At 40.3% G+C, this 25,064-nt stretch overlaps 1 protein-coding gene across 1 annotated transcript in view; it reads left to right on the forward strand.

The window, feature by feature from the left end:
• KCNH5 (potassium voltage-gated channel subfamily H member 5) overlaps positions 1 to 25,064 on the forward strand; it is a gene marked incomplete at its 3' end in the record, with an annotated part of 142,012 nt that overhangs the window by 97,989 nt on the left and 18,959 nt on the right. The window contains exons 9-10 of the mRNA XM_079537762.1: positions 9,128 to 9,380; positions 18,880 to 19,076. Coding sequence (XP_079393888.1) covers positions 9,128 to 9,380; positions 18,880 to 19,076 — 450 coding nt within the window. The remainder of the gene's footprint in view (positions 1 to 9,127; positions 9,381 to 18,879; positions 19,077 to 25,064) is intronic.

A 25,064-nucleotide genomic window follows, 5' to 3' on the forward strand; every position in this document is an offset into this window, starting at 1 on the left:
ATTTAAATTGAATCCATCTGTGCTAACCCCAGAGCATCAAGTGGATGGAAGCACGCTATAGAGACCTCCAAGGTACACAGGCTTAAATTTATTACCATTAACATAGTAAGGCTAGCAAGATTACGCTGCACCTGCAGCTGAGCTGCTAAATCCAGACAGTGCTCCAGTGTATGTTGGAATAGGGGATTACTGACCCAGGTCTTGAGTAGCTTCTCTTGCTCACCTTAGCAGCCTGGTCATTGCCTTAGGGGCTCCTTCCAGTCCGGATTTCAAAGCTCCAACAGTGAGATCCTACCCAGTCTGTAGTCCAGATATTTTTGGATCAAATGAGTTCCCATTCCAGTTCTTCTGAAGTCTTTCAGTAAGCTTATTATCCTGCAAAGCACGTATGCTCACAACACGTGGAAATTAGTGAGGAGTTTCTAAACTTTCCAGTTTCCGTCAGACAGTTTCCATCATCCACGGTTGTTTCTAAACCTAACGTACATTATTACATCCTAAACTGTTCCAAATATACCTACACTGTCACATTGGAATGTGTTTTGCAACATCACTTGCCACAGATTTACAATACATTTCATTCAGTCACTCAGCATGTTGAAATGGCTTTGTTTTGAAATCTAAATTCAGAGGACAAGAAGATTAATATATGTAAGAAGTGTTACAGTAGGTTCCTATGGTGATGAACCATCCTAGCAATTTGAGGTACTAAAAATAAGCACGTGTATGTGCTTCTTTGATAACTAAAGATTTTAACTTCATGCACTTGAAGTACAGCTTGATTGGAATTACTACCATTTAACATGTGTAGATGTGTTGTGTCAGAACTCGCATATCTACCTTTGAATGACACTTTTCTAAATAAGGTGTTAGCTAAAACCAGAAAGGATGAGTCCGTATCAGACAAGCAGCGAAAACAAAGTGGAAGTTAGCATGGAGAAAAATTAATGAAAATCTAGTCCTTGCTGCTTGTGGGAAATGTCTGTCTCAAACAGAACTTTGTTTTAAAGCTTCCATTGATTGTGTTTATATGTGGGAGAAGCGTTGATCTTCCACACCGAAGCAATGGTGCCTTAAGCACACAGATTAGACTTCACTGTTCTCCTCGGGCACAGCTCATCTTCAAATTCCATCTTCAAACCACAGCACTTCAACCTGTCTCTGAGTGTTCACAAATAAGGAATTAACAGTGACACTAAAAGCATTAGTGTATTTATTATTATTACTTAAGGGGAAGCAAGTGGCCTATGATCTATAATCTTAAATCACTTGAACGTTAGAGCCCTGCTCTGACAGCTAGGATGATGTATGTAGTACATGCACATGGACTCTGTCTCCTGGAGTAACACTGGCTCAGACAAGATGGAATTTATTTTTACATTTAATACTGTATGTTTTGGGGTTATTCATCTAATAATGACCAAAATCATCAAAAAGCTAATAAACCCTTATATACTTAAACAGGATTTCTGACACAGCAGAATGTGTTTCTTGGGTTTTTTTTTTTTGAGAGAGGTATAAAACAGGCCAGTGCATTCTCTGAATATTGTTACTTTTAAGCAGCTGAAAAAAATCTGTAGAGTAGTAATCCATGAAACACATACTGAATTCAAACCTCTTAAGTTTTTATTGAAATCTACTAGGCAGCAAATGAAAAATTTATAGATATTAGCTCTTCTACGAGAAATAGGTCATTATATGTGAAAGCAGAACAGCCATTAACATACACATACAGATGTCTCAAGGTCTCATCTAATGATAGCATTCTGAAATGTCAGAGATTTTCTGTTCTTGACCTCCATGCTGTTGTATGGCTTAGGATTTGCTCAGAAAGCAATTAAATAAATGCCTATCATGTTTTAATAGTCAGTTTGTTCAGAAAAGCCGTAGGTTGGAAGAAGAAAATGCTTCTATTTAGTCTGAACCTAAGCATCACTGGCAATTCAAATGAATGCCAATTCCACATTGAAATGACTGAAAAGGAAATCTGGGAAAGTAGTATTAAAACTATTCATTACTGGCCCACTAAGCTTTCATTTAGGAGAGATAGGTTTATGGTAAATAGACACAGTTTGTAACTTTATTAAACATTAGTCTACAAAGTACAGCGCAGTTTAGTTATGTTTGTTCTCAGTAAGATTTTCAAGAGCTACAGTAAGAATTACCAACACCCAGAGAAAAACAGGGAAATCAGGCTGCCATTCCTACGGTGCCCCACCACATAGAGGTGTCTGTAATTGCTGGCTGGACTTTCTACTGGATGACTGATGTACAAGGCTTCCAAGCTTCATGGCCAAAGAGATCTACAAAATTAGGCGTGACAGCTACCCACAATCCCATGCTGAAGAGGGAAGGTAAAAACCATTTGGACAAGTATTTTTGTTTCGTTGTAGAGGCGAGGTTGTTGGTCGTTCCTTGCAGATCGGGACGAGGTGAACAAGAAGTCTCCCCTCACCTCAGAGAGCTGAGCTAGGACCAGGTACAGTTGCAATCCACGGTTGTTTGGAGAGCGGGCTGCAGGAGAGACGGTCAGGGTCTCACTGTCCTTCACAGAGGTCCAAGCACGGGGTCTGTGCACCAGTGGGGCTTTGTGTTTCACCTTAATGAATGGTATGGATGATTCACCTCCAGTATGCACTGTGCAGAGCCAGAAAAGATTGTCCACAATCTTGGATGTGCTGAGTTTGGGTTGACGCAGGTTGAAATATGAACCTCTCATACTTGAGTGAATGCCAGTTCTATAAATGATGGCTGTAGGGCAGCTCATGAACTCTTTGCCTGGGGGGTAGAATCGCCTGCTGTGGATGGGTTGAGTGTTTCCCTGAGCATTACCACCAAGGGCATGTTGCTGATAGAGGAACTGTCGTTTCCAAAGACCACACCTTGGGGAATGATCACATCTCAGGGACCTCCAGAGGTCCCTTCCAACCTCAGCATTCTTTGATTCTGTCTCCTTCAGATCTGTTTTCTTACAACTTTCCTTCTTGAACGATATTTTTACAAAATGCTGCCTGTTAAAAAATTAAGCCACTTCCAGCAGAAGCATGAAATAAAAACTGTTGATCAATTCCATTCTTCCAAGGATGACTTTTGTGCCAAAAGTTGTTAATCTAAACAGTGTTGTGACTTGATTCTTTGATGTTAACTGTATTATTTCTGTTGTTTATTTTTCTTTCTGTCACCTAAAAAACCATAACTGTAATGATGAAATTCCCTGTACTGTGCTATCTTCTGCCTCATCAGAAAGTCATGATTGTGTTTGGGACAGACATTATTGCAAAACCAAACTCAATAAAACCTTTAACTGTGCAGAAATTTAGACAAGTTGTGATCCATTACTTTTGCCCATCAGTGGATGTTCTTAGTGTTGTTCTTGCTACGTTTTTCTTGCATTAGACAACTCCACATGTTCTGTACTGAAGAACCAGTTCAATCCTTACAGCAAATTGTGATACTTCTTATCTTTCTGCAGTTTTCCAGACCTTTAGCCGGATCCCGTTGTGTTTGACAATACTGAATTTAATGTACTGTAGAGATCTACAGATAATTTAATGTCTCTAACGTCTCAGCTAAAATGTGGTTAACTTCGGTATTATATTCTACTAAACCTAACCATTGTGATCACTATTTTAGGTCATGTATCATTCATAAGAAAACAATTCAAGCTCAGCTTACTAAATTTGATTTTTCAGATCTGAGAGTTTAAATCCACGTGACTTTGGAATTTAGACAGTTAATTTAAAATGAAACACAGTGTTGCTGCTTAGATTGAGTTCTTGGTGCCAAGGTACTCAGTGATGTACTAAAGATTACCCTAATGCATGCAGGGTTAATAACTGCTCAGTTCCACACATCACCTTTGAGCTACTTCCAAAATTATCGGCTTATTACAGGAAAATGCTCTGTGATTTGCCCATCAGCTGTTTTCTTCCCTTTGTCTCTTTGGCTCCAGACCAGTGCAAAATGTAATGCCTTTAGCTTGGTCTGCAAAAGAATTCAACACTGAAATGAGCCAAAAACTTCTAAAAATCTGAATAATTTGGTCAGGTGCCTAGAAGGCGGTGTGGTTTTTGGAAAGATCTGACCTCATTTACTGCCAGATACGGCTGAAAGTCCAGAAAATAAAAAGACCGATCTGGACGATGGCAGGATAGAAGCCATAGGAGTTTATTTATTATTGAAGTTGACATTACTGAATATCTCCAGTACTTGCTGCAGTTATTCATTTAAAAAACAGTCCTTGTTATTCCTCTGCTAAGACTGTCTAAGCTCTTCATTTGAACGTTAATCAATACATCCACTAGTACAACCCTGAGAAAGTGAGAATTTCGTGTGCTGAAAGAGAATTACAAAGAGATACCATTTGTGATTCACTGGCTTCTGTCCTCTTTGTTAACAAGTCTTAACAGATTCTGTAATATTTGCTAAGCCATCCCATAGTGTTTTCTAGCTGGCAAAGATTTTTTTAAGTACTTAAACCCTTCCTAAAAGCTATTATTTTGACACATTCTTAATCTGTACAGTTTTTGTTTCAATTCATTTGCTTTTCTTTGAGTTCTTTATGATCTCTGTTCCCTGTAGAGCCATTTGAACTGTGCAAGGGGCTTATCTTAAACTGCCTGAGTATGTCAAGGAGATGGATGGGAGAGGAAAAAAATAAAATTGAACCTCCTTAGGAATTTTATTTCCCCCTTTCCAGATTTTAAGTGGAAAAGATAGCAAAGTATTTTATGGCGATTCCCTGTGAGTCTTCCAGAGCTTTTCCCAATCTCTAGCAGCAACCAGGAGCGTTTCACTTACCACCAGCATTTTGGATATGCCATGGGATGTTCTAGTTACTGTGGCAGTGCTAAGTCTCCGCACTGAGTACACTTTGCTTTGTGCCAGCTGAGTGCCAAGGAGCAGTGAGTGCTTAGGACAGAGCTCAGCAATTTATACTGACTTTGAGGAGTTTTAATTTCCTACAAAAAGAAGGTAGGTGATAAATGTTATTCTACGCTTTACTTTGTCTTCTCTCAGCTTTATAGTGGTTCAGATCTTTGTGGATACACGTGTAGTGTTCATGTGCAGCATGGATCCTGGCTTCTTCTAGTTAGAAATGCCACTTACACAATCAGATTTTCCTCTAGGGTGGTTTCAGTTTTCTCTTCCAATTTTGCATTGAAACTATCAGATTCTGGTTTTTTTAATGATGTTTGGATGACTGTGAAGTCTGTGGCTACAGATTTGTTATGGAGCAGCTTCTGCAGCAGCACACAAGTATCAGGTCCCTGGGGGCAGCTGCTCTAAGTTGTGTGCTCCAAAGCCATCAGCTGGTAAAGCATTACAGTCAGCAGCCTTAATATCCTGACTTACTTATAAACTGCAGATTTCACCGAGAAAGGTCTTGAATCCTCTAAGGAAATTTCCTCTTCAAAAGCTTGTCTTGGTGGTTTCTAGATACACTGCAGAAACGAGGATTCAAACAAATGTCCTGGCTGAACTTTCATTCTGCTAACAAAAGTGCTGAAGGCATTTCGCTAAAAGAGAAATGATAGATTGAGCTTTACAGGTTATCTTCTTCCTTAAACTGAATTTCTTTTTTTCATGTAAGTGCATTTGTGCACTGTAAGTACAACCATAGGACCCACCTACAACTGCGTTGCTCTTCCTTTCTATCTTTTTAGCTGCATGCTAACTTGAAAATGCTGATATCTCGTTTAAGAGCCTTTTACAAGAGAAATGTCTGATTCTTGTGTTACCAATAAAGCATCTTTTTCAGAAGTTCTCAAGTTGAGGTGCTCATTTTATCATTTTCTGCTCTTACTGTGGAAACAGGAAAATTACTCCTACTCTGTGTCACCAACAAACCCTTTTTACAGTATGGCTAAAAGTGATATCAGAGAAACTGATGGTTTCTTTGAGACTCCTCCTGAATTCCTGATGTTGGTATTTGTAAACACAAACAGTGTTGCTGCAAAGTCAGCTTGGAGCTCATGAAGACTTGTCCTTGCAGCATACACTAAACACATACCTTGATATTGAGATCATCTGTCTCTGCTCTTTTACTTCCTCCCATATATGTGTCTGCAGTTGTCTTGATTGCTCAAAGCCTCTTTACCAAATATTTCAGCATTAAGCATTTCTTTTAATTTTGTCATCTGTTTCATTCTCTCAGATGCTAGATCTCAGTACTAGCAGAGTAGCAGGCAATAAAACTGAAGTCTCGTTTAAGAATATTCATCCCTGGCTAACTCTTGGATCATTACTCATTTACTGTTGTACTTGTTGATAAATGATATCTCCATGTATCTCCATTCAGTAATATGTCATTAGGAGAATCATGTTATCACGACATCAGCAAATTCCTGCATTATGCTAAGACTGGCTTTTTGTGTGCAGTGGTATTTTTTCTGGCTCTTTATTTGACAAAGTGTGATGATAGATATGTTTGTTTTGACTACAAAAAGAGTAATGCTTTGAGCTCTCACATTTAATAACCTGTATTTAACTCTGTATTTGAGAGGAAACAATATGCTTCTTTGCATCCAAGTTACTTTCATTTTGACCAGCTCAGTTCATCTACCCTTCAAAAGACGAAGGGTCTTAGAATATACATGAGTCTTACAGTAACCTCTTCTGCAACAGTTTAATCAATTTCAGATGCGTTTAAGGCATCGTTCAATTATTGTTCCTGCAGTTTGGAAGCTTAGAAGATAGAATTTGGAAATCAAAATCATGTGTATACACACACAATTGTTGGACAATTCACAGCTCATGGCCTTGTTAAGTCAAAAGCAGTTACATTAGTGGAAGCATTAGAGACATGAAAAGTTCCTAACAATGATTTAGACCCAACAGGAGATAAAAATGTTAAAAATCATCAATCATGATGCCAAAGGAAGCAGAATTTTTTCATGCAGTTATTCTTGTGAAGAAGAAAGGTGGCATGTTTCTATTTGAAAATAAAAACGAGCTTTCTGTTTGATTCAGAAGTATCCAAATGTATTTTTAAAACTAGAAAAATGAAGGTGTCTTCATATTTCTATTCGTAAATGAGATAACTCAGGTGAGTGTAAATTTGTAAAGCTGACATTTGCTCCTCATAAAATTATGGAAAAAGTGATACAGAATACGTTCACCAGTGACTCAGAGAAGATATTATTACTGATGCAAATGATGGTTTATGGAGAATATGTCTTGTCAGATGTGTTTATTATTAATTTTTTAAGATAAAACAGGCTTATGGTTTTTGAACCTGTTCTATACAACACTTTGTTACAGAAAAATAGTATTAAGCAAAATTAACCTAGTCTCTATCAAATCAAATACAAACTAATTACCTGTGATATCTGGGAGGGTTGTTGTAAGTGAGACAAGGAAGTTTCCAAGGAGATACTGTGCATCACAGTATTAGACACAAGAAGCATCATCTCTGTTGTTTATTCGAGACTGAGAGTTGACACAATTGTATTTTATAAACATGAAGATGTGGAAGAGATTTCTGATGATTGCAAGTTTTTTATCAGAGCAAGGTGATGTGAACCACTGGCTATTAGATGAAATCCAAACAAAACACATTTAGTAACAGCATGTTTTATAAGAGAGTTGTCCATTGGTACAACTAACCTATATAATTTAAAAGCATTAAATCAAGGCCTTCTAGACTATAATTTTACCAGGTATTTTGGGACCGATATGAAAAGTGTGAATGAGCTGACCCATAATGGGAAGAAGTTAGTACATATGGTTGCATAACCCCTTGTAGACTGGGAAAGCATACATCCATGTGCAAACTTGCTGTCATAGTACAGAGAATAAGAGGATGAACTCCTCCTTTTTCACCCTTTTGCATTCATTATGTATTTGACAGCAAAACACTTTGATCTATCGAGACAAGAAGGGGTCTAGATTAAACTAGAAAATCATCATCATTGTTTTCCCATTCTATGCTTTTGGATCTTCTAGTAATACTTTACAATAACTTGTTTTATACCTCTTCAGCGTTAAACAAAAATGAAAGTCATGACTTCTGAATTAATATGCCTCTGAGTCTATTCAGGGTTTCCAGAGTCTCCCTCTGTTTGCTAATTTTCAATGTTAGTCAGCACACTGACCCAATGCCCCTCTCTCACCAACTGTCTGCAGAGCAAGCTGCCAGATAAATTCCGTAGAATGAGGAATTAGGAAGTGCTGTTGATCTGCATTCTTCTTTACATGACTCTGAGTGCTCTTCATCTTCTTCCTTTTTCCATTATTTAACCTAGCAAAACATTACAAGGTTTTGTATGTTTCTCAGGGCAATTAGCTTCCACACAGAGAGACATGCATTTCAGAATTGTAAGGATGCTGGTGTGTTTAGGAGGATGTGCAAATACTAAACATTTTACATGCCTAATAACACCCACAGGTTTTCATTTTTTTCTTCAGGTGTATTTATTTTACTGTTTCAATAGGGAAAGCTATTGAAGGTAAGGACTTAAAGGCCTTATTTAATTGATCTGCAGTAAATACATCTTCACCTTTGCTGGGCAGTTTTCATTCGCCTTTACTTTACATTTCATAAGGTTTCCTAGTACTTTCTTTTTGCTCTAAGCTCAAACTCTTTGGGTTTTCTAGTCTGTAAGCCCTCCTGGGCAGGTTACTTACTGTATGTCTGTACAGTGCTGAAACAAAACCCTAGGTGTGTTTGGATACATGTTGGTAAGTGGTCACCTGCATCAACACTTTTGAAGATTAGGTTTCCAGATGCGACTAAATCTGTTGGTTTGGATTGTGAGTGGTCTGCCTTTGCATATCTTCAAGCTTCTTCAGCTCTGAGTGTCCATCCTGTGCTCCTGCAGGGACTGAGCATAGCAGTGGGTGGATGGTCTAGGCACCAAGTATGGAGGGACAGAGACAAAGCAGTGCCACCTGCAGTTGTGGAAGACAAGTGTGAAAGGGTAACAGAATAGCACCACACTTTTACCTGTGTTTTATGAAGCAGTAGATGGGTAGAAAATTAATACTACCTCATTTCAAGATAAAACTCTCACCAGAAGCTTAAGATCCACCCAGACGAAACTACCAATTCATTAATTTCATAAAGCGCACGCTGCCGCCCTGCCACGTTCCCAGCTGATTGTTTTTTTGTCTTTCTTTCATTCAGGTTCTCTCGATTTGCCCAAAGGACATGAGAGCAGATATTTGTGTGCACCTAAACCGGAAAGTTTTTAATGAGCATCCTGCCTTCCGGCTGGCCAGCGATGGCTGCCTGCGAGCCCTGGCCGTGGAGTTTCAGACGATCCATTGCGCCCCGGGGGACCTCATCTATCATGCTGGGGAGAGTGTTGATGCTCTCTGCTTCGTGGTCTCAGGATCCCTAGAAGTCATCCAGGACGACGAGGTGGTGGCTATTTTAGGTACTGTGATCTCTACTGTGGACATGGTGGTGCTTGGGATACATTTGAGTTCTGTGTAGGCTTGAATATTTGCTACTCTTGCCTTACGTCAGCTGAGACTACAGGAGGCTAGAGGTTGTCATATGATAAGGATGTTAGTTCTCAAGAGATACTGCTCTAGGAGCAAACCTTTCATTTTTTATTCCATAGAGAATGCTTGTTCTGCCTAGTATGGTTCGCTGGTCACAGCTAAAGTGTCCCTAAGCAGAAGAGAATGGCATGTTTTAAACATTCTGCTAGAGGAAATGCACAGTGTTTTATATCTGTCTCTCAGGAGGATTTCCACATTAACCTTTGCACTGGGCTTTCCATTTGTCTGTATTCTAGCCAAGAATAATACCTTCAAACAGTATCTTCAAGGAAGCAAAACTGTTGTTAGTGAAGAAACAGTTCAGTGTGTCTGTGTGAAGAGATAGAGGCTACACCATATATTCCAGCTTGATTCATGAAAATTCTGAGTGTTGGGGGAGCTCTATGTTAAACACCCCAGCATTACTCTGGAGTGTCTGGTTTGCCAGGAGTAGGTGGGAATTAGCCAAATGCAGACCCCCCACTAACTTATGTGGGATTGGGAATTTTGTAGCAAAAGGTGGAATTGAGTGGCCAGCACCCGTGCTGAGAAAGGACTTGTCCTCAGAGATGTAACAGTATGGATGAAGAATGAATGGCTCTCCTTGGAAAGGGTCCGTCTTGGCTGTTCGTAACAGATCTGTTTACTGTAGAACTCATCTCTGTTGAGCATTAGCTATTTGGCTTCTCTTAAACTGGAGATGTGGCTCTCTGAAGGCAAATGCAAGTGCTGGTACTGAGCTGTGGGACCACTCATGTCACTGAACTTCTGCACTGCTTCTTTCATGCAAGGGCAGACCCAGAGGGCACCTTGGGTCTCTTGTGCCTCATGAGAATGATTGAATGATTGCTGGGAAATGAGGGTCATGACGGCATTGGAGAGTTGAGCCAGCATGTGGAAAGTGGGCAGATACGAAGGACAGCACTGGTTATGTATAGAGAATACGTGCTCAGGGTATGCACATATACTTACTGCCGCTTTTGGTTCTCTAGAATATACTGAGGTTTTTAACAGGAGAAATTTAATGTAAGAATGAATGTGTTTCCATATTCAGATGTGAAGTCATGGTAAAAGCTCCTAAGTCTGTAATTTCCTTAGCAAAATACTCCTTGTACTTCAGCTTGCTGGGCCATCTCACTTTTATTATTAATTTCAGTGATGAAAGGATCTCTTTTGTTTGCTTACAGCTATTTAAAAAAAGAAAAGCTTTAAGAGTAAGTGGCAGTATTTAACCAAACAAAATGGTTTTCAGGCTACTAGAGTGAAACAAACAATAAATATATAATTTACTGAACTATAAGACATCACTAAGTGGATTACATGCAAAACTTTATTGCATTTACTAATGAATATTGTGTTTGGAATAACAGTGAGAACTTCTTGTTTCCTACTTGTATGTACCGTAAATCCAGTACCTATCTTATTCCTCATTTGGCTAGGGAGCCCTTTAACCATATCTAGTTAAAGTGAATTATCTTTAATTACCAAAAGTGACTTTGATTCTGTCATGGCTGCTGGCCATCTGTGGACTCAGAGCTATGTTCATTGTGTACTCTGGGGACTGGAAGAATGCGTATTTGTGACTTAGAGTGAGATAAACTGCTTATTTTAATCATAGGCACGCTAAGAAGTTTTCTTTTGGATTATTTAACACAACAGTGTACTGAGAAACTACGAGATATATCCTAAAAATTCACTTGTGGAAGGAAATCTCTTTCAGATGTAGTCGTGGAGACATTTAGAGTGACGTCAATTGCCCCTGAAATAACAACTGTGTTATCATGCAGCAGAGAAGAAAATTTGTTTTAATCTCTTCTTCCCCAAGAGTTAAAGCACAAGGGAAGTGATACTGCTTGAGGTGAAGACCAGGTTTAAAAACCTCTTCCAAACATGAAAACCCACATAGATTACTTTGAATACTCCAATGTCTTCACACTGGTGTTCCTAGGAAAAAATGGCTTAGGGAGTTGTACTGCCAGTCTGTCCATCCTCCTCATCCAGCAGTAACTTGTATTGAAAATGGGTAAACATCCTTCAGAACATGGTCCTTATTATGTTCTACTGTAGGAGAAGGAGAATAGGAGGACACTTAGCTCCTTTGTAGAACAATCCATTTCCTAAGCTTGATAAGGAACTGGTGTTGTGCCATTACTATTTCAATAGTGTTTTTCATCCAGGTGTTGTAGTTATTTGCATTGCAGAGAGAAGTGGTTGGTGGTTTCTTTTTGCCTTGCTCACCTGTAGAGGGAAGTTTTGATGTCTTCTTAGAACGATCAATCAGGAAGGTGCATCAACATGGATTAAGAGCATGACCCTCTGACCCTCACATTCATTCATGCTTCTCTCCAAAGGTCAGGGCTTTGTCCTCCCTTGGATCCCAGCATAAATTGCTCCTCAACACTGCTGCTTTTCCTTTCTTCATCTTCCTTGACTGAAACTCCCTCCGTTGCAGCCATAGAAAGCTAGTGCAGACAGCCTCCCTCTTTGCTAAAATGGTGTCCTCAGGAGCTTGGGCATCCCACACAAGTGCTATTCATGGGCTCTAAAAGATAGAGAAAATGTGTAGTAGCAGTTTCGCTGGCTCCAGGACCCCAGCCTTGGCACATCTTGTGCTTGAAAACTGGTGAAACACAGTGACTGACCAGTCAACTCTACATCATTATATTTTCATTCTCCCCTGATTCCGTTTTGTCCTCATTTGTGTGTAATTAAATGCCCAGCTACTGCAGTGATCACCATTACAGAAGTTGGTAGAGTAAGAAAATGAACCCAATTGAGCCCAGAGATCTGCAGTTTATAGGACTCATTAATGAAGATACCCAGGTGTCCAATTAGGTGTCTCCTCATTAGGTGTTTCCCTCATTAGGTGTCTTCATTTCCTGGGGACAGCCTCCTGCCTTTCATAAGCACTGACCAGTGCTCTGGCAGAATGAGCACTATGCTCAGAGCTGGAGTTAAGGGGAGCTGCTCTGCTGGGGAAAACCAGAGTCAGTCATTTTCACATACCTCGTATGCATTTGCCAGGATAATGGAGAAGTGCCAACAGTCTTGTCTCCAATTAACCAAACTTTCCTAGTGAGAGAGGTGACCCCGAGAAGGCACATCTGTAATTGTCCACCACCTCTAGCAGGAGTGAACAGCCAATCTGCCACTGCTCTGCAATGGGAGATGTTCCCAGCAGAAATATCTCAGGAAAGACCAGGGGTGTGAAGTCCTCTAATGGAACAAGGCATCTGCTGGCACAGGGCACTGAGCAACGCACCCTGCCACAATTAACCTGAATTTGCTTGTGGTGAGTTTTGTGTGCGGGGCAGTGCCAGCCCAGTGCCTGCAAGCTGCTTTCCAGCTCCCACTATTAGCACGGCTGAGTGTGTGTGAATTGTGCAGTAACTTAAAACGGGCAGATTGATCAGCAAGGCTTAGAGGAGTCCTTTTGCCAACGAAAAAATAATGACTCACCATGTTCAAGCGTTGATTGTAGGAACTGATTAAAACTATTGCTCAAACTACGTAGTGATAGAAATATATTGAGCACTGAAATCCTGGCTGGGGGCAGCTGCTGAACAGATTCAATTTTGATAGCCAAGCCAGGATGAATATAAATTTAATAGCTTGTATTTCAGACACACTTAGGATCCTGATCCTGTATGCATTCAGTTGAGTTGTTCTTTATCTTCATGTGCTGCATGTTAATTCTCAGCATATTCTGCATACAGTCCCAGTGCAACAGTGTTGTTTACTGGATTTATTCTTCTTAGACAAGCCAGGCTCCATCGCTCTGTTCCGCACACATTCGTAATTCAGAATTTGGGATCCATGCATCAACACTTTGAATTTCCATGATGTTACTCAGCTGGACGTGTGCTTCATGCAGGACAAGACTGACTATGTATGATGTATTGTATGGTGTGAAAAACTGTCAGTCCAATCCCATCTCCTAGTGTTAGTACCTGATTCTGTGATTTTAATTACTATAGTTGCAGCCTGAGTCACCTCTCATTTGGAAGGAAGGTAGAATGTTTGTCCTTACCTAAAATCAGCTTAACGTTATGTAATTTTTGGTTTTTTTTAAGTGAAGTAAAATAAGTCAAGCTGGTTTTGAGACTTTCCCCAGCTTCATAATGTGCACCTGGTAGCAATCTACAGAACTGCTGTTTTGTAGATTGCTACCAGGTGCACATTATTACCTATGTCCTATTGCATCTGTAGGATAACTCCATTTTGTTGCAGTGAGTTAACGCTCTAAATTAACTAATAGGCAAATGATTCAGAAAGGAAAGCTTTTCAGCCAGCAGGACTGCAATAATTAAGGTGATGTAGGCTGTTTTTCAAGTGCTGAATCTGAAAATATTTTGTACTGTGCTCAAAGGAGTATTGATCTGAGTCGCAGTGTGATGTGCAGCTTTGCACTGTGCAGCTCTTCTTCAACATACTTCCTGAAATGAGTCCTATTTTACAGGTCTGGGTTAACATGCATAGTACTATGTAAGATTTATTCCTACTATTACTTGTTCAAAGGTGTTATTAGCTCTTACTGACAGAGTTAGAGGGAGTGTTCAATTTTTCACATCATTTCGTAAGTTTAAAATATTTCTGTCTCTGTCTGCACCATAGCTAACTGTAATACAAGGCATCAATCTTAATTCAGTGCCAGCTGGTGTGCTTTAGATGCAATCTGCAGCCTCCAGTGTCAGAAAGATTCCTTCCACTGAATTGAGATGTTTTTGAATTAGACCTGCATACTTCACTGCCAAACCCAGGAGCTCAAAAGTCTTGGTTGTGCAAGAGAAAAAATTATTTTGCAATCATATGATATATTTCTTTTAAATCAGATTAACAGTCTGAGGCAATGTGATTTGCCTTATGAGCATTGAAGATGGTGGGTATGGTCATGCTTTCAAGTTCATTTCTTCAGTCAGGAAGGATGGATATTTGTTTAAGTATCAAATCAAAACTGAGATTTCCCATCATGAAGAGCTGGGGCTTCTTAAAAAAAAACAAAGAGGAGATTTGTGCTGAAAGTATGAGAGATGGGGACCATTAACCCATCACTAGCAGGAGAATATGGACCTTTCCCTTTTCTAGCAGTTTCTGACTGCTGGTCGAAGGGTACATTAATTTTGTGTATTTAGATGCAGATGGGGAAGCTTGCACTGTGTTTAATAATGTAAAGTGCCTTTGCCAGCATGGACCTGAATGTTGGGCACAGTTAATAATGTTTCTTTGCTGACTATTCTGACAATCTTTTGAAAAGTGCTCTTTTCTCCATTCATTCTGCCCTTTCACATGTTAATATATGGGGTCCCATCAAGCTGGATGTCTGACTGGTGTGAACTGGTTTTCAATAAACCCTGGCTCCTCAGGGTATCCTAGGAAAGGCTGAAATTTTGGCCAGAACCTCCACAAAGGCACAGAGCCATGTCTCACAGTCTGGTAGTCACCCCTGCATATTATGGACTGTGCTCACAAGAAGTAATGACATCCTAGCTGGCAGGAGACAGCTGGTGAGCTTGCACCAGTCCTTATCCTGTTTCCTCATAGTTGGATCTACCAATGTCTCATGGCAAGGAGCTGCTTACCTGCTCACCCAATGATTGCAGAGCTGTGGGCTGCTGCAAGTAACTGCAAATTCTTTCCTTCCTCATCAGCTGTTTTCATCAGCTTGAGATATGTCTGTCTGGCAGTCAGAGGTTTCACTGCAGATGTATAGTCACAGACAGGTGTATCTGTATGAATATATGTACCAGAAGCATTGCAATTATGGCTGCAGGGACTTGATATTTGTTTCCTGACCTCCATTTCTGTGCACCTGCCATCATTCCGTGGCTATTGGTACCTGAGCAAATTAGCTGAATGTTTTCTATGTATAATGCAGTTTTACTGATTCTGCAACAAAATTGGTCTGTATTGCCTCTGCTGTTTGTAAGTAACAGAAGATTTAAGCGTATCCTGATGGAAAGCCTACATTATTCATCATGTCTGGCTTTTGCTAGTGTGACTGGTGGGTGTTGGGAAATGTTTTAAAAGAGGGAATAGTATGGCTGGCCTCTATTAGCTAGGAGTGCACCGCAAATATTTTCCAAATTTGCTCCTGTCCACAAGAGCTATCGCCTTAAGGAGAAACCTTTGCCCCTTTTATTTGTTTTTCCTCTCAGAGCAGTTTTCCATCAGGAATTTATTCTCACTGTCCATCCAGGCTTTCTCCCAAAAGCTCTATCAAGTTATCGTTTCTACTGATATATTTTTTAGCTTGATTTCTGTCTGAAGAAAATAAATTTTGCCGTTTCATAGGTGCACAGGAGTTCTGAGAGTTAAAGAGAGTCTTTCCTGTCTCTGATTTCAAGGACTTTTTCATTCCCTTTTCCAGCTCCTGGGGAGTTTCATATAGCCTCACCTGAGATGTCTAGGCATGAGCTACAGTCTCGCAAGCTGAAAACTCAGTCCGTGGAGCAAGGTGGTGGAGAACATCAGTCCCCCGCTTCTGTGTGGCAGAGTTATCCATAATATAAAATGATAACATATAGAAATATAATTATCAATTATATAGTTACATATTGTTTAATTCTCTCTATATATGTAGGGATTCATGTGTATATTTAATGTATGGACATATACATAGGTTGCTCCACAAGTAATGCCTTCTATTTATTTCCATGGGAACTAGAAGATACTGACAAAGCACAGTGAATCAAGAGCTATTTGATAGAGCAAATTCTCAGCAGCAATAAATTATTTTTCAACACAGTTACCACCATTAGCTATGCATTTTGACCAGTGATGAACAAGACATGCTGTGCTTGTAGCAACCTGCAGCAGTGGAAGTGAGTAGCTGTGGTTTAAAACCTACCAGGTATATTTTTAATTACAATTCTAAGAAAGAGGAAAAATCCCATTAGTTACACTAACAATGTTAGTTACATTAGTTACAGTGAAAAATAAAACTTGAGTGAATAATTACTGCTCTCTACTCAGTGAGCTACAGTTACAGGGATGAAGTACAGTGCATTAATCTCTGTATCTATGAGGAAGCGTGCATTGTTTCGGAGAATCTGCTGGGGTGTTTTCATGCAGTACTGTTCCTTACATGTTCACAAAGAGCAAATGAGACTTGGAAGGGTGTGGGGAAAAAATCAAATTCAAAAAGTCATAATTGCTTCCAAGATTCTGTACTTTCTGAAGTACACTTTCTTAAAGGAAGCATTTGGGTTTCTTATAGTCACCTCTGGCGAAACAGTGAGCGCTGGCAGAAGACAAATACCATCTTTACCTTTTTAAGTTGTCACTTCACTTCCCCATTTAAGTGCACTGACTGCTGACCCATGAAGGAGTGCAGAGATGCAGTTTATCTTCTCAGCCTCATTCAGAGGAACGCAGTATCGTTCCTGCCTCACTGAACTGCAGAAGATGAGGAGATCTCAGTTTTATGAATGGTGATTTTATCTGTCTGTGACTTGGGAATGTTCTGTTGCACAGTTTCTGAGTCAGCATCCACTGCTTTCAGCTTGAATTATTTATATATTACCTTAAGTATAAGAAGAAGAAGAAGAAAAAAAAAAGAAGCATTTTGCTAACATTTCAGCAGGAAAATCGTATTACTGAATTCTGTTTAACTGCAGTCTGCAGTTGCTGCAACCAAGGCTCAATTCTGTCCTGTGTCCACCTCAGAGAGCAAATCCATTAAGCAATTTTGTGCACCTCCAAAATGGTCTGTTTTCTATAAATTATGTAACTGTGCTGAGTATGTCTGCGAAACAGGTTTTAAACTGCGCGTAGAGAGAAGGGCAATTAACTGCAAAGGGTAATTTGAAACATAACGTTAGATAAATTATATATTTGTAGGAAATGCTCTGTGATAAGGAGAGCATTTTAAGGCAACTTGTTTTATCAGCTGTATCAGGAATATTATGTATTGCAGTTCATTTTAACAGCATCTCAAAATGTAGAATTATTTTAAAGCAGTTCAGTGAAAATGCTGCAATGTTTCTGAGAGATGAGTCTGCTGCACAGGCTGCATGAGAAATGTTAGTCTAGTTACTAGATATGATACCTGAAGCAGAAATACAAATAGAGGAATAGTCTCTGACCCCAAAGAGCAGTAAGGTTGGATAAATTATTGTTCTGTGTTCCTGAAATAGAGCTGAGTGAAATGTTGCAAGTCCTTAGGGTAAGAAGCATTAAAATGTATTACCTTTTCTTTCCTCAAACTATAAAAATCACAAACCTTCACCAAGGGGCTGTTTGAGGTACCTGAAATCAATAGAGATACTACCACTGACAGATTTCTAGTTTCCTCTTAATAACTACAAAAATAAAGAGCTGGGATACCACTGGCAACCGAAGCAACCTTCCTTCATAAGTGCCCTTAGTACCACAGTTTCTGCTTCAGAATCTGAGCTGCCAGCCACCAACCACACTTCTCTTTGCAGTCCTCCGTGGCACTCTTCCCAGCAGTTCCCTGTCTTTCTTGAACTGGGGAGTCCAGAAGTGGACACGGTGCACCCAGTGTGGCCCCACCAGGGCAGAGCAAATAGGGGGAGGACCACCTCCTTTTCTTTCACCCCAGAAACACCCTTGGCCTTCCTGGCATGAGGGCACACTGCTGGCTCCTGGCCAGCCAGAACACCCAGCTCCTTCTCTGCAGGGCTCCCTTCCAGCAGGTCAGCCCCTAACCTGTACTGATGCGTGCGGTGGTTCACATCTGGCTGTGGTTATTTAAATATGCACGTGTCTAAGGGGTCAGACCCTTTCTTAGTCAGCAAATATTTAAATAGAGACTTCAGCAGAACCCTGTGTGTAAGTGGATATGTTTGGATTTGGAAGCCGGCTGTTGGATCTGCTTAAGATTTGGACCGAGTATTTAGAGGTTAGAAGTCTCAGGGATGGTTTTAGTGGGTTTTTAGAAGGAATGTTACCTTTCTCACTGAAGTAAAAATGTTTAATGAGCGCTTAAGAAGCTGGCTCTCAAACAGCATTGTAGAGCCATGGTGATAAAGAATCCTGAATGACACAGGCTATCAGTGAAAGCAGGGTTACTCTGTCACTTAGGAGTGATCCTCAGAAATATTCAGTCACTTCACCATTAGATAACTACTTCTTATGTTCAGGGGCTTTTGGGAAATCCATTACCTGCATCTTCAGCCACACAGTCTGGCTTTTATGCTCTGTGACACTTTGCAGAGCTATCTATAAATGTCTTAAAAACCTGGGGCTGTTGCTAAAGATGCTCAAATACCTCAGATATTTTTAAATCTTTTACCCTTATTAGTTTTCACAGTTGGGAGCTGATGTTAGCTTATTCAGAAGCATAAGAAAGTTTGGAAAGAAATCGTTTGCATGCTGGGGAGCACCACATAAGCGTTGACTTTTAACAAATTTTGTCCTGTTTTTCAGGTAAAGGTGATGTGTTTGGTGATATCTTCTGGAAGGAAACCAGTCTGGCCCACGCATGTGCCAACGTACGCGCTCTGACATACTGCGATTTACATATTATTAAGCGAGAAGCCTTGCTTAAAGTGTTGGACTTTTATACTGCTTTTGCAAACTCCTTCTCAAGGAACCTCACACTCACCTGTAATTTGAGGAAACGGGTAAGGCAGCTGATCTTGTTTTCCCTTTCTTTCAGCAGGAGATTGCACACTGTTTGCAGTGTTGAATAACCCCCAGTTTACTCTTGATGTTTTCAGGTCATTGCAGATTAACTGGCCTTTCAATAAATGTTGTAGCTCTTTGTTAATGATGGCTCAATAAAAGTGAGCCATAGATTTGCAGCTCCGAGAAGCAATCCTGGCAGTGTGACATATGAACTACACTTTCTTTTTCTTTGCTTTGCTGTTTTTTTTTTTCTTTCTGTTGCATAATGTATAAAGTTATATGTAATAGTGTGAGAGAGTCCGTATTTTAGATTCCTCAGAGGTGAGGCTCAGTCTCTCACCTGCTAGATCAGAAGAGAATAGTCTGATGGATTTATTTGCATGGCACCAACTAGGAGAGATTTATTGATGTTAAATAAATAAAATGTACTCAGCAAAAGTATTATTTTAATACTTGCTTCACTCCCTTGCACAGTTGAGAATTTTAATATGGCAAGGTTAATAAAGCTTGGTAGCAATTTTACATTCACAGCTCACTTTTTAAATCCTCCTGCTCATTTTTTAATCAATCAGCAATGCTCACTATCCATTAGTTCTTTCAAAGAGCACTCCATCTAAAAATTAATTAGCCATAAGGACATATCTTGAGAACAGGTTAAGGGATTCTTTAATTCATATTGCAGCTGCAAATTTTAATCTTTATGATGTTTTTTTTGTTTTGGTTTGTTTTTTTTTGTTGTTGTTTTGTGTTGTTTTTTTTTTAAGATTGATGAGGGTTATATACATTTTATTTGCATAGAGGAATCTCCTAACAATGATTTATAGATTATTGAGCATTAACTGAAGACCTCTAGCTGCTGAAACACATTTTTCTGCAGCTAGGACATCTCACCTGATAAGGTATCAAAGCTATCTCCATATTTTACAAGGTAATATCAGCCTCTGCAGCAACAGGAATTAAACAGAACTAGAATTTCAGTTTCTTGGATATAGTTTCTCCCTGGCCACTAGAGTATTTTACAAATACTTATTTCAAAGAAGATTTAATTTTTACTGTGTTCCTGTGCTCATTAATATACCAGCTATGGCACAAAATACCCATGGCAAAAAGTAGATGCAATGGGGGATTATAGCTCCCCTCCATCTCTGCAGGAGTCTGGAAGAGCTAAATTATAATGAAGTTTGGTTCCAGTTTCTCAGCTTACCACTGACTTGAAGCTTGTTAACTCCACTTTGGTCCTGAAGAAGAGCTTTTGGCTTGAGAGCTGCTTTGGGGCTTCTAGCTTTTTGCTTTTTTTATTGATAAAATGTTCTCCAGGTCATGACTTCAGCATCCCCATCCCCCCTTTCCTATTTGACACGTGCCACCAGCTCCACTCCCAGATGACAATTTCTTTCAGACTTTCCTGATGGTGATTTCATGGGACAAGAGTACACTGTATCAGAATTTATTCTATCCTTCTCAAAATGGGAAACCTGTCACTTCAGCTAGCTTCCTGGGACTCCCCATCAGCCATGATAAGGTTTTGCACAGGGAAAACACAGACAGATCTTTTCTTGTCAGGCCAACATGCTGGAGTTCAATTCTGCAGTCCTAGAATACATAAGGGAAATAATCACTTGGCTGTTTTTCTATTTATTTTCTTCTATCACATTCCTTTTTTGGGCAGTTTGGTTCCTTGCAGGGCCCTGGCACAGGGAGTCACACTGGAGGAAAAGCACTCAGGGAGCATTAGGTACATGCAGTGTGCCATGGAGCCAGTGACTCAAAGCAGGAAGTGTCTGAAGAGCACTTGTAAAGAAAGGTTGGATTTTGCAGAAGGAAAGGCAACGTCAGTTGGGTGCATGAGTTGGCACTGGAGTCAAAGGAAGATCAAATCAGTGTAGTACATGAATTAATTTCACTGAAAAGTTGGCCAGTGACATCTGAGCTACTCACCAGTCACTTTTATAGCCCATGAGGAGGAGTGCTTCCTTTAGAGTGCAGTTGCCTGTCCCTCTTCAATGCCTTATCTGGGATGAGAAAATCATCCCTTTTCTGTTGATTTTTGAGACAGTCCTCAGTTGCTAACTTTTAAATACCAAGGGTACATCAGATGAACTCCACCTATAATGTCTCCTACTCAAGAGCTATTTTAGGAAAAGTCTTTCTCCTGGTATTTAAGATGTGCTGAGCCAAAGCTTGCTTTTGCAAAAATTATGAGTATTGTTCCTAGGTACAAAACAGATCATACTGCTTTCAGCAGTGGGGATACAGTCCAGGCCCTGTTATGTAAAATTATTCAGGGGATTGTTTCAAACAACGTATCTGCTGAAAGTGTACCCAATTCCCTATTGGACATGAAGTGTCTGACTGTGAGTTCAGCCACGCCATCCAGAACAGTTTTATCAGGCGGACAAAAAGCAGTTGTTCAGTAAGTGAAAGCAGGCAGCCAGGGCTGCACTGTACTGCAGCAATTTGTGCTGGAGTCATGTAATCTAAATGGAAAGAAAATCATTGCATCCTTTAATTGATTGCAATAGAAATATACTTAGCACATTTTCTCCGTACTCATCACTTGTAACGTTTGACATTTAATCATAACAAAAATACACTCGTTGCAGTTCTGTGCTCAACAAAATGGCTGTTTGTTCTCACTGTCAAAAATATATAGATAGAGAGAATTGCTCTTTCATCAGGTCTGCTTTTCCAAATACGTATGAACGTGTGTGGGTGCCTACACACATGCATTTGTGCTGTATTGTCCCTCAACAAGCACTCAGATGTAGTCTGTAGACTGTGAAACAATTTAAACGTTCAAAAGGCTAATAAATTAATAATAGTGCTGAGCACAAAAGGTTAGTTCCACATGACGGGGAAGAGAAAGTCACACTGAAGTGAGGAAATAATGTTTTCTCACTCCCAAATAGCATTTAGAGGCTTGGCATGTCGAATGACCTACTTAAGGCATCTGCTCAGTGTGCTGTTATCAACTCTGGGTTTTTGTTTTCTTTTTCTGTGCATTAGGTAGCTCAGCCATCACGCTGCATTTATGAGCTCATAAAGTGAGCATGCCTGCTTGCTTTCCAACCTGCAGTCCTCTCTCCTGCTCATGGTGACGAAGTGACTTTTAATCTGTAGTTGCAGAGCATTGCAGCATATCTTGTTTCGTGCTCTGAAATTTTTATGGGACATCCAACATTGCTAATGTACACTGCAAGGCAGAGGCAGGACTTTGAACTTCTTTTTTTCCAAATAGGGGAAATAATTAATCTGGAAAGATACTCTATAAAATCGCAATGAGATTACATAGCTGCCTCTGAGGACTGAAAGTTAGAAAGCAGCATTTGGGATGAGTCTTCAAAGAGTTAAGTATTGCCTTCTGATGTTGGAAGAGAATATTAATAATGTCTAATTCATTAAGTGCCTTTCAAGATTTCATGCAGCTGGAGTGAGGGCTCTGCAAGCTTGAGCCATGAAGTTTGGCCAAGGGAAAGAAGCCAAGATAGACTTTTAAGAGACCCATACACATACAGATAAACACATTTTATTGATAGTCAAAATTTGGGAAGGAAGGCCTGCACTAAGCCACCAATTGTGTTTCCACAGAAAACAAGTTTTCAGCTGAGATATATTTAAAGCTTTTTCTTTTTCTCCATATTGTTTCCATTTACACCAACTAATGCACCATCTCCAGCTAACTACTAGATCACCGTGGTCTGTGGAAGTGCAGGAAAAATCAAACTGAAATTTTGGGCCCCCTGAAAGCAAAGCTGAAATTCTTCCATGCTTCAGTAAAGCAAAGATTTCCCTACTTAGCTTTTAAGGTACATGGGTGCATACTGCTGTTCTGTGCTGTGAGCAAAAAGAGTTGTGTTAAATGAATGTGGAGGAGCTGAGGAGAGGACGTCTGGCCATGTAGGGTCTCTGGCACATTTTCTCCTGGAAGTTGTGCTAGGAATGAGCCAAGGAAATGTGAAGAAAGAAAGTGCCTTTAAGGCAGTGAAATATCCTCCAGAGAGGCTCTGTTCTGTTCCATGTGACATCCTTAAAGCCAGGGACAACGCTGTGAGCAACTGATGTTATCTAATTCAGCCAGCACAGTGTGAAGCAGGTGAGGCCGTCAGACTCTCTTAACACAAATGTTCTGGCTATTTTAGGTCAGAATGATTTCTTTTAAAATCAGCTTTCTGTTTTTGCTTGAGGTTTTAATGAATCATATGTTGTTTCTTGAGTGAATCATACATCATTTCTTTGTCACTTTTTATTTTTCTTTTAAAGCTATGTTTTCATTTGAATTTTGTGCTTCTGTCTCCTGAAAGCAAAGGCTGTACCAAAGGTCAGTCAGGATCCCCTTCCTCTGTCACTTGTCAGGTTCTTCCAGTGTCCTGATGCAGAAGCAATGTCAGAGGCAGAAGGTGTTGCTCTGTGCATTGCTTGCCCCTCAGGATGCACACTTTCTGGTGAACCTGCAGATTTTCACAGGTTGTGAGCTTTGAAAGCCTTTTACAATTATGGCGGAGCTGTTTGCACTTGGCCAGCTGGTGCTCCTGCTTGGTTTTGACCGGCTGCGGGGAATGACTTGCTCACATAGAAAGGGATCAGAGCGTGGGGTTAGGGAAACGGGCATCAGAAAGCTTAGAGCTGTCTGTGTGGAAAACTGTGCTAGGAACTCCCTGTTCTACACCTTCACAAGGGTACGTCCATCATCCATTTGCACCCCTTTTTGCAGTCTGTCACTGGGAGCTTCCTCCATGTGGGATAGCAATGGTGACCAAACCTGTCTGGGCGAAACAAACTTTTCCATCATTACTGCTAAAGAGAAACAGGGAAATGTGCTGTTTAGGAAGTTGCAGTGGGTAGTTGCAGTAAGGTAGTTGAACTCCAGAGGGGCTCTGGAAAGGCAATCCAACACATCGATTTCTGTTGGGGCTTACACGTCCAGCAGGCTTTTGGCATGACTTTTGACTCAGAATGTGTTTGCAGTTCAGCAGCTTGCTCAATCCTACTGGAAGTTAATTTGATTCATGTCTTGATGGCAAAGTGTATATTTCCTTCCCCTGTCTTTGTCTTTCCTGAGACTCAAGGCATCTGCATGCTAATGCATCAGGCTGCTCACAACCCCTAGGGGAGGTGAGGAGGCACAGAGAGCCCTACATGGTGACAGCCATCTCCACTTGCCCAGCTGAAACACAGCATCATCAGCCTCTAGCTGTGCTGCCTGTGATAGTATGCTTGGGTGTTCATAGCTCTTCTTACTTCATTACTGCAGCAGCTCTCCTGTGACCATGGCAGACTACAACTTTGTCAGCTGTGTAAGGCAATAGTCTCACTTACCTGTTTTCCTATTCAGCTGTATCAAAAACAACACACCTTTTTCCTTATTTTTCCCCTTCTTTACAGCAATAAGGTCAGCTCAGTTTGAGCATACAGGTCAGCTCAGTTTGAGCATACAGGGTGACTTTCATCCCCACCTTTTCCTCTCAGTACATCTCACAGACTAGCTTTGCCTTTAATTTCACCAAAAGTCCTTCGCCTGTCTCCATGCAAAAAAAAAATTGTTACAACTTGTTTCAGGATGCTCCTGCCCTTTCTTGTCCCTCTCTGGTCTTTAATTATCTCTGTTTTTTTCTTCTTTTTATGTGAGTGTGTTGTCCTAGAAAGTGAAGTCCTACCACTGCAATTTAGCTGCAGCTACAGTTTAGCACAATTACAGAGCAAATAAGTTATACCTTCCAAAATCAATAGAGTTTCATTTTGTTCACATCTTAGCAGACCTTGCAGGCTCCATTATGCTCTGAGAAGCTTTCACTTAAGCCAATTTTCTTTCTTTATTGTTTGACCTCGTTGTATTCAGTTATCTCCAGATATGCCACTATTCCATTATGGTATTTCCTAAAGGGCTGTTTCACTGATTTAGATCTGGCACCACTTCTGGAGATGTCTAGACCTGTGTGTGAGACCCAGGCAGGTGTCTAGACTTGTGCATGTGCATGGGACCCAGC

This window comes from Tetrao urogallus (genome assembly GCF_951394365.1).
Source record: "Tetrao urogallus genome assembly, chromosome: 6".
Classification (NCBI taxonomy): Eukaryota; Metazoa; Chordata; class Aves; order Galliformes; family Phasianidae; genus Tetrao; species Tetrao urogallus.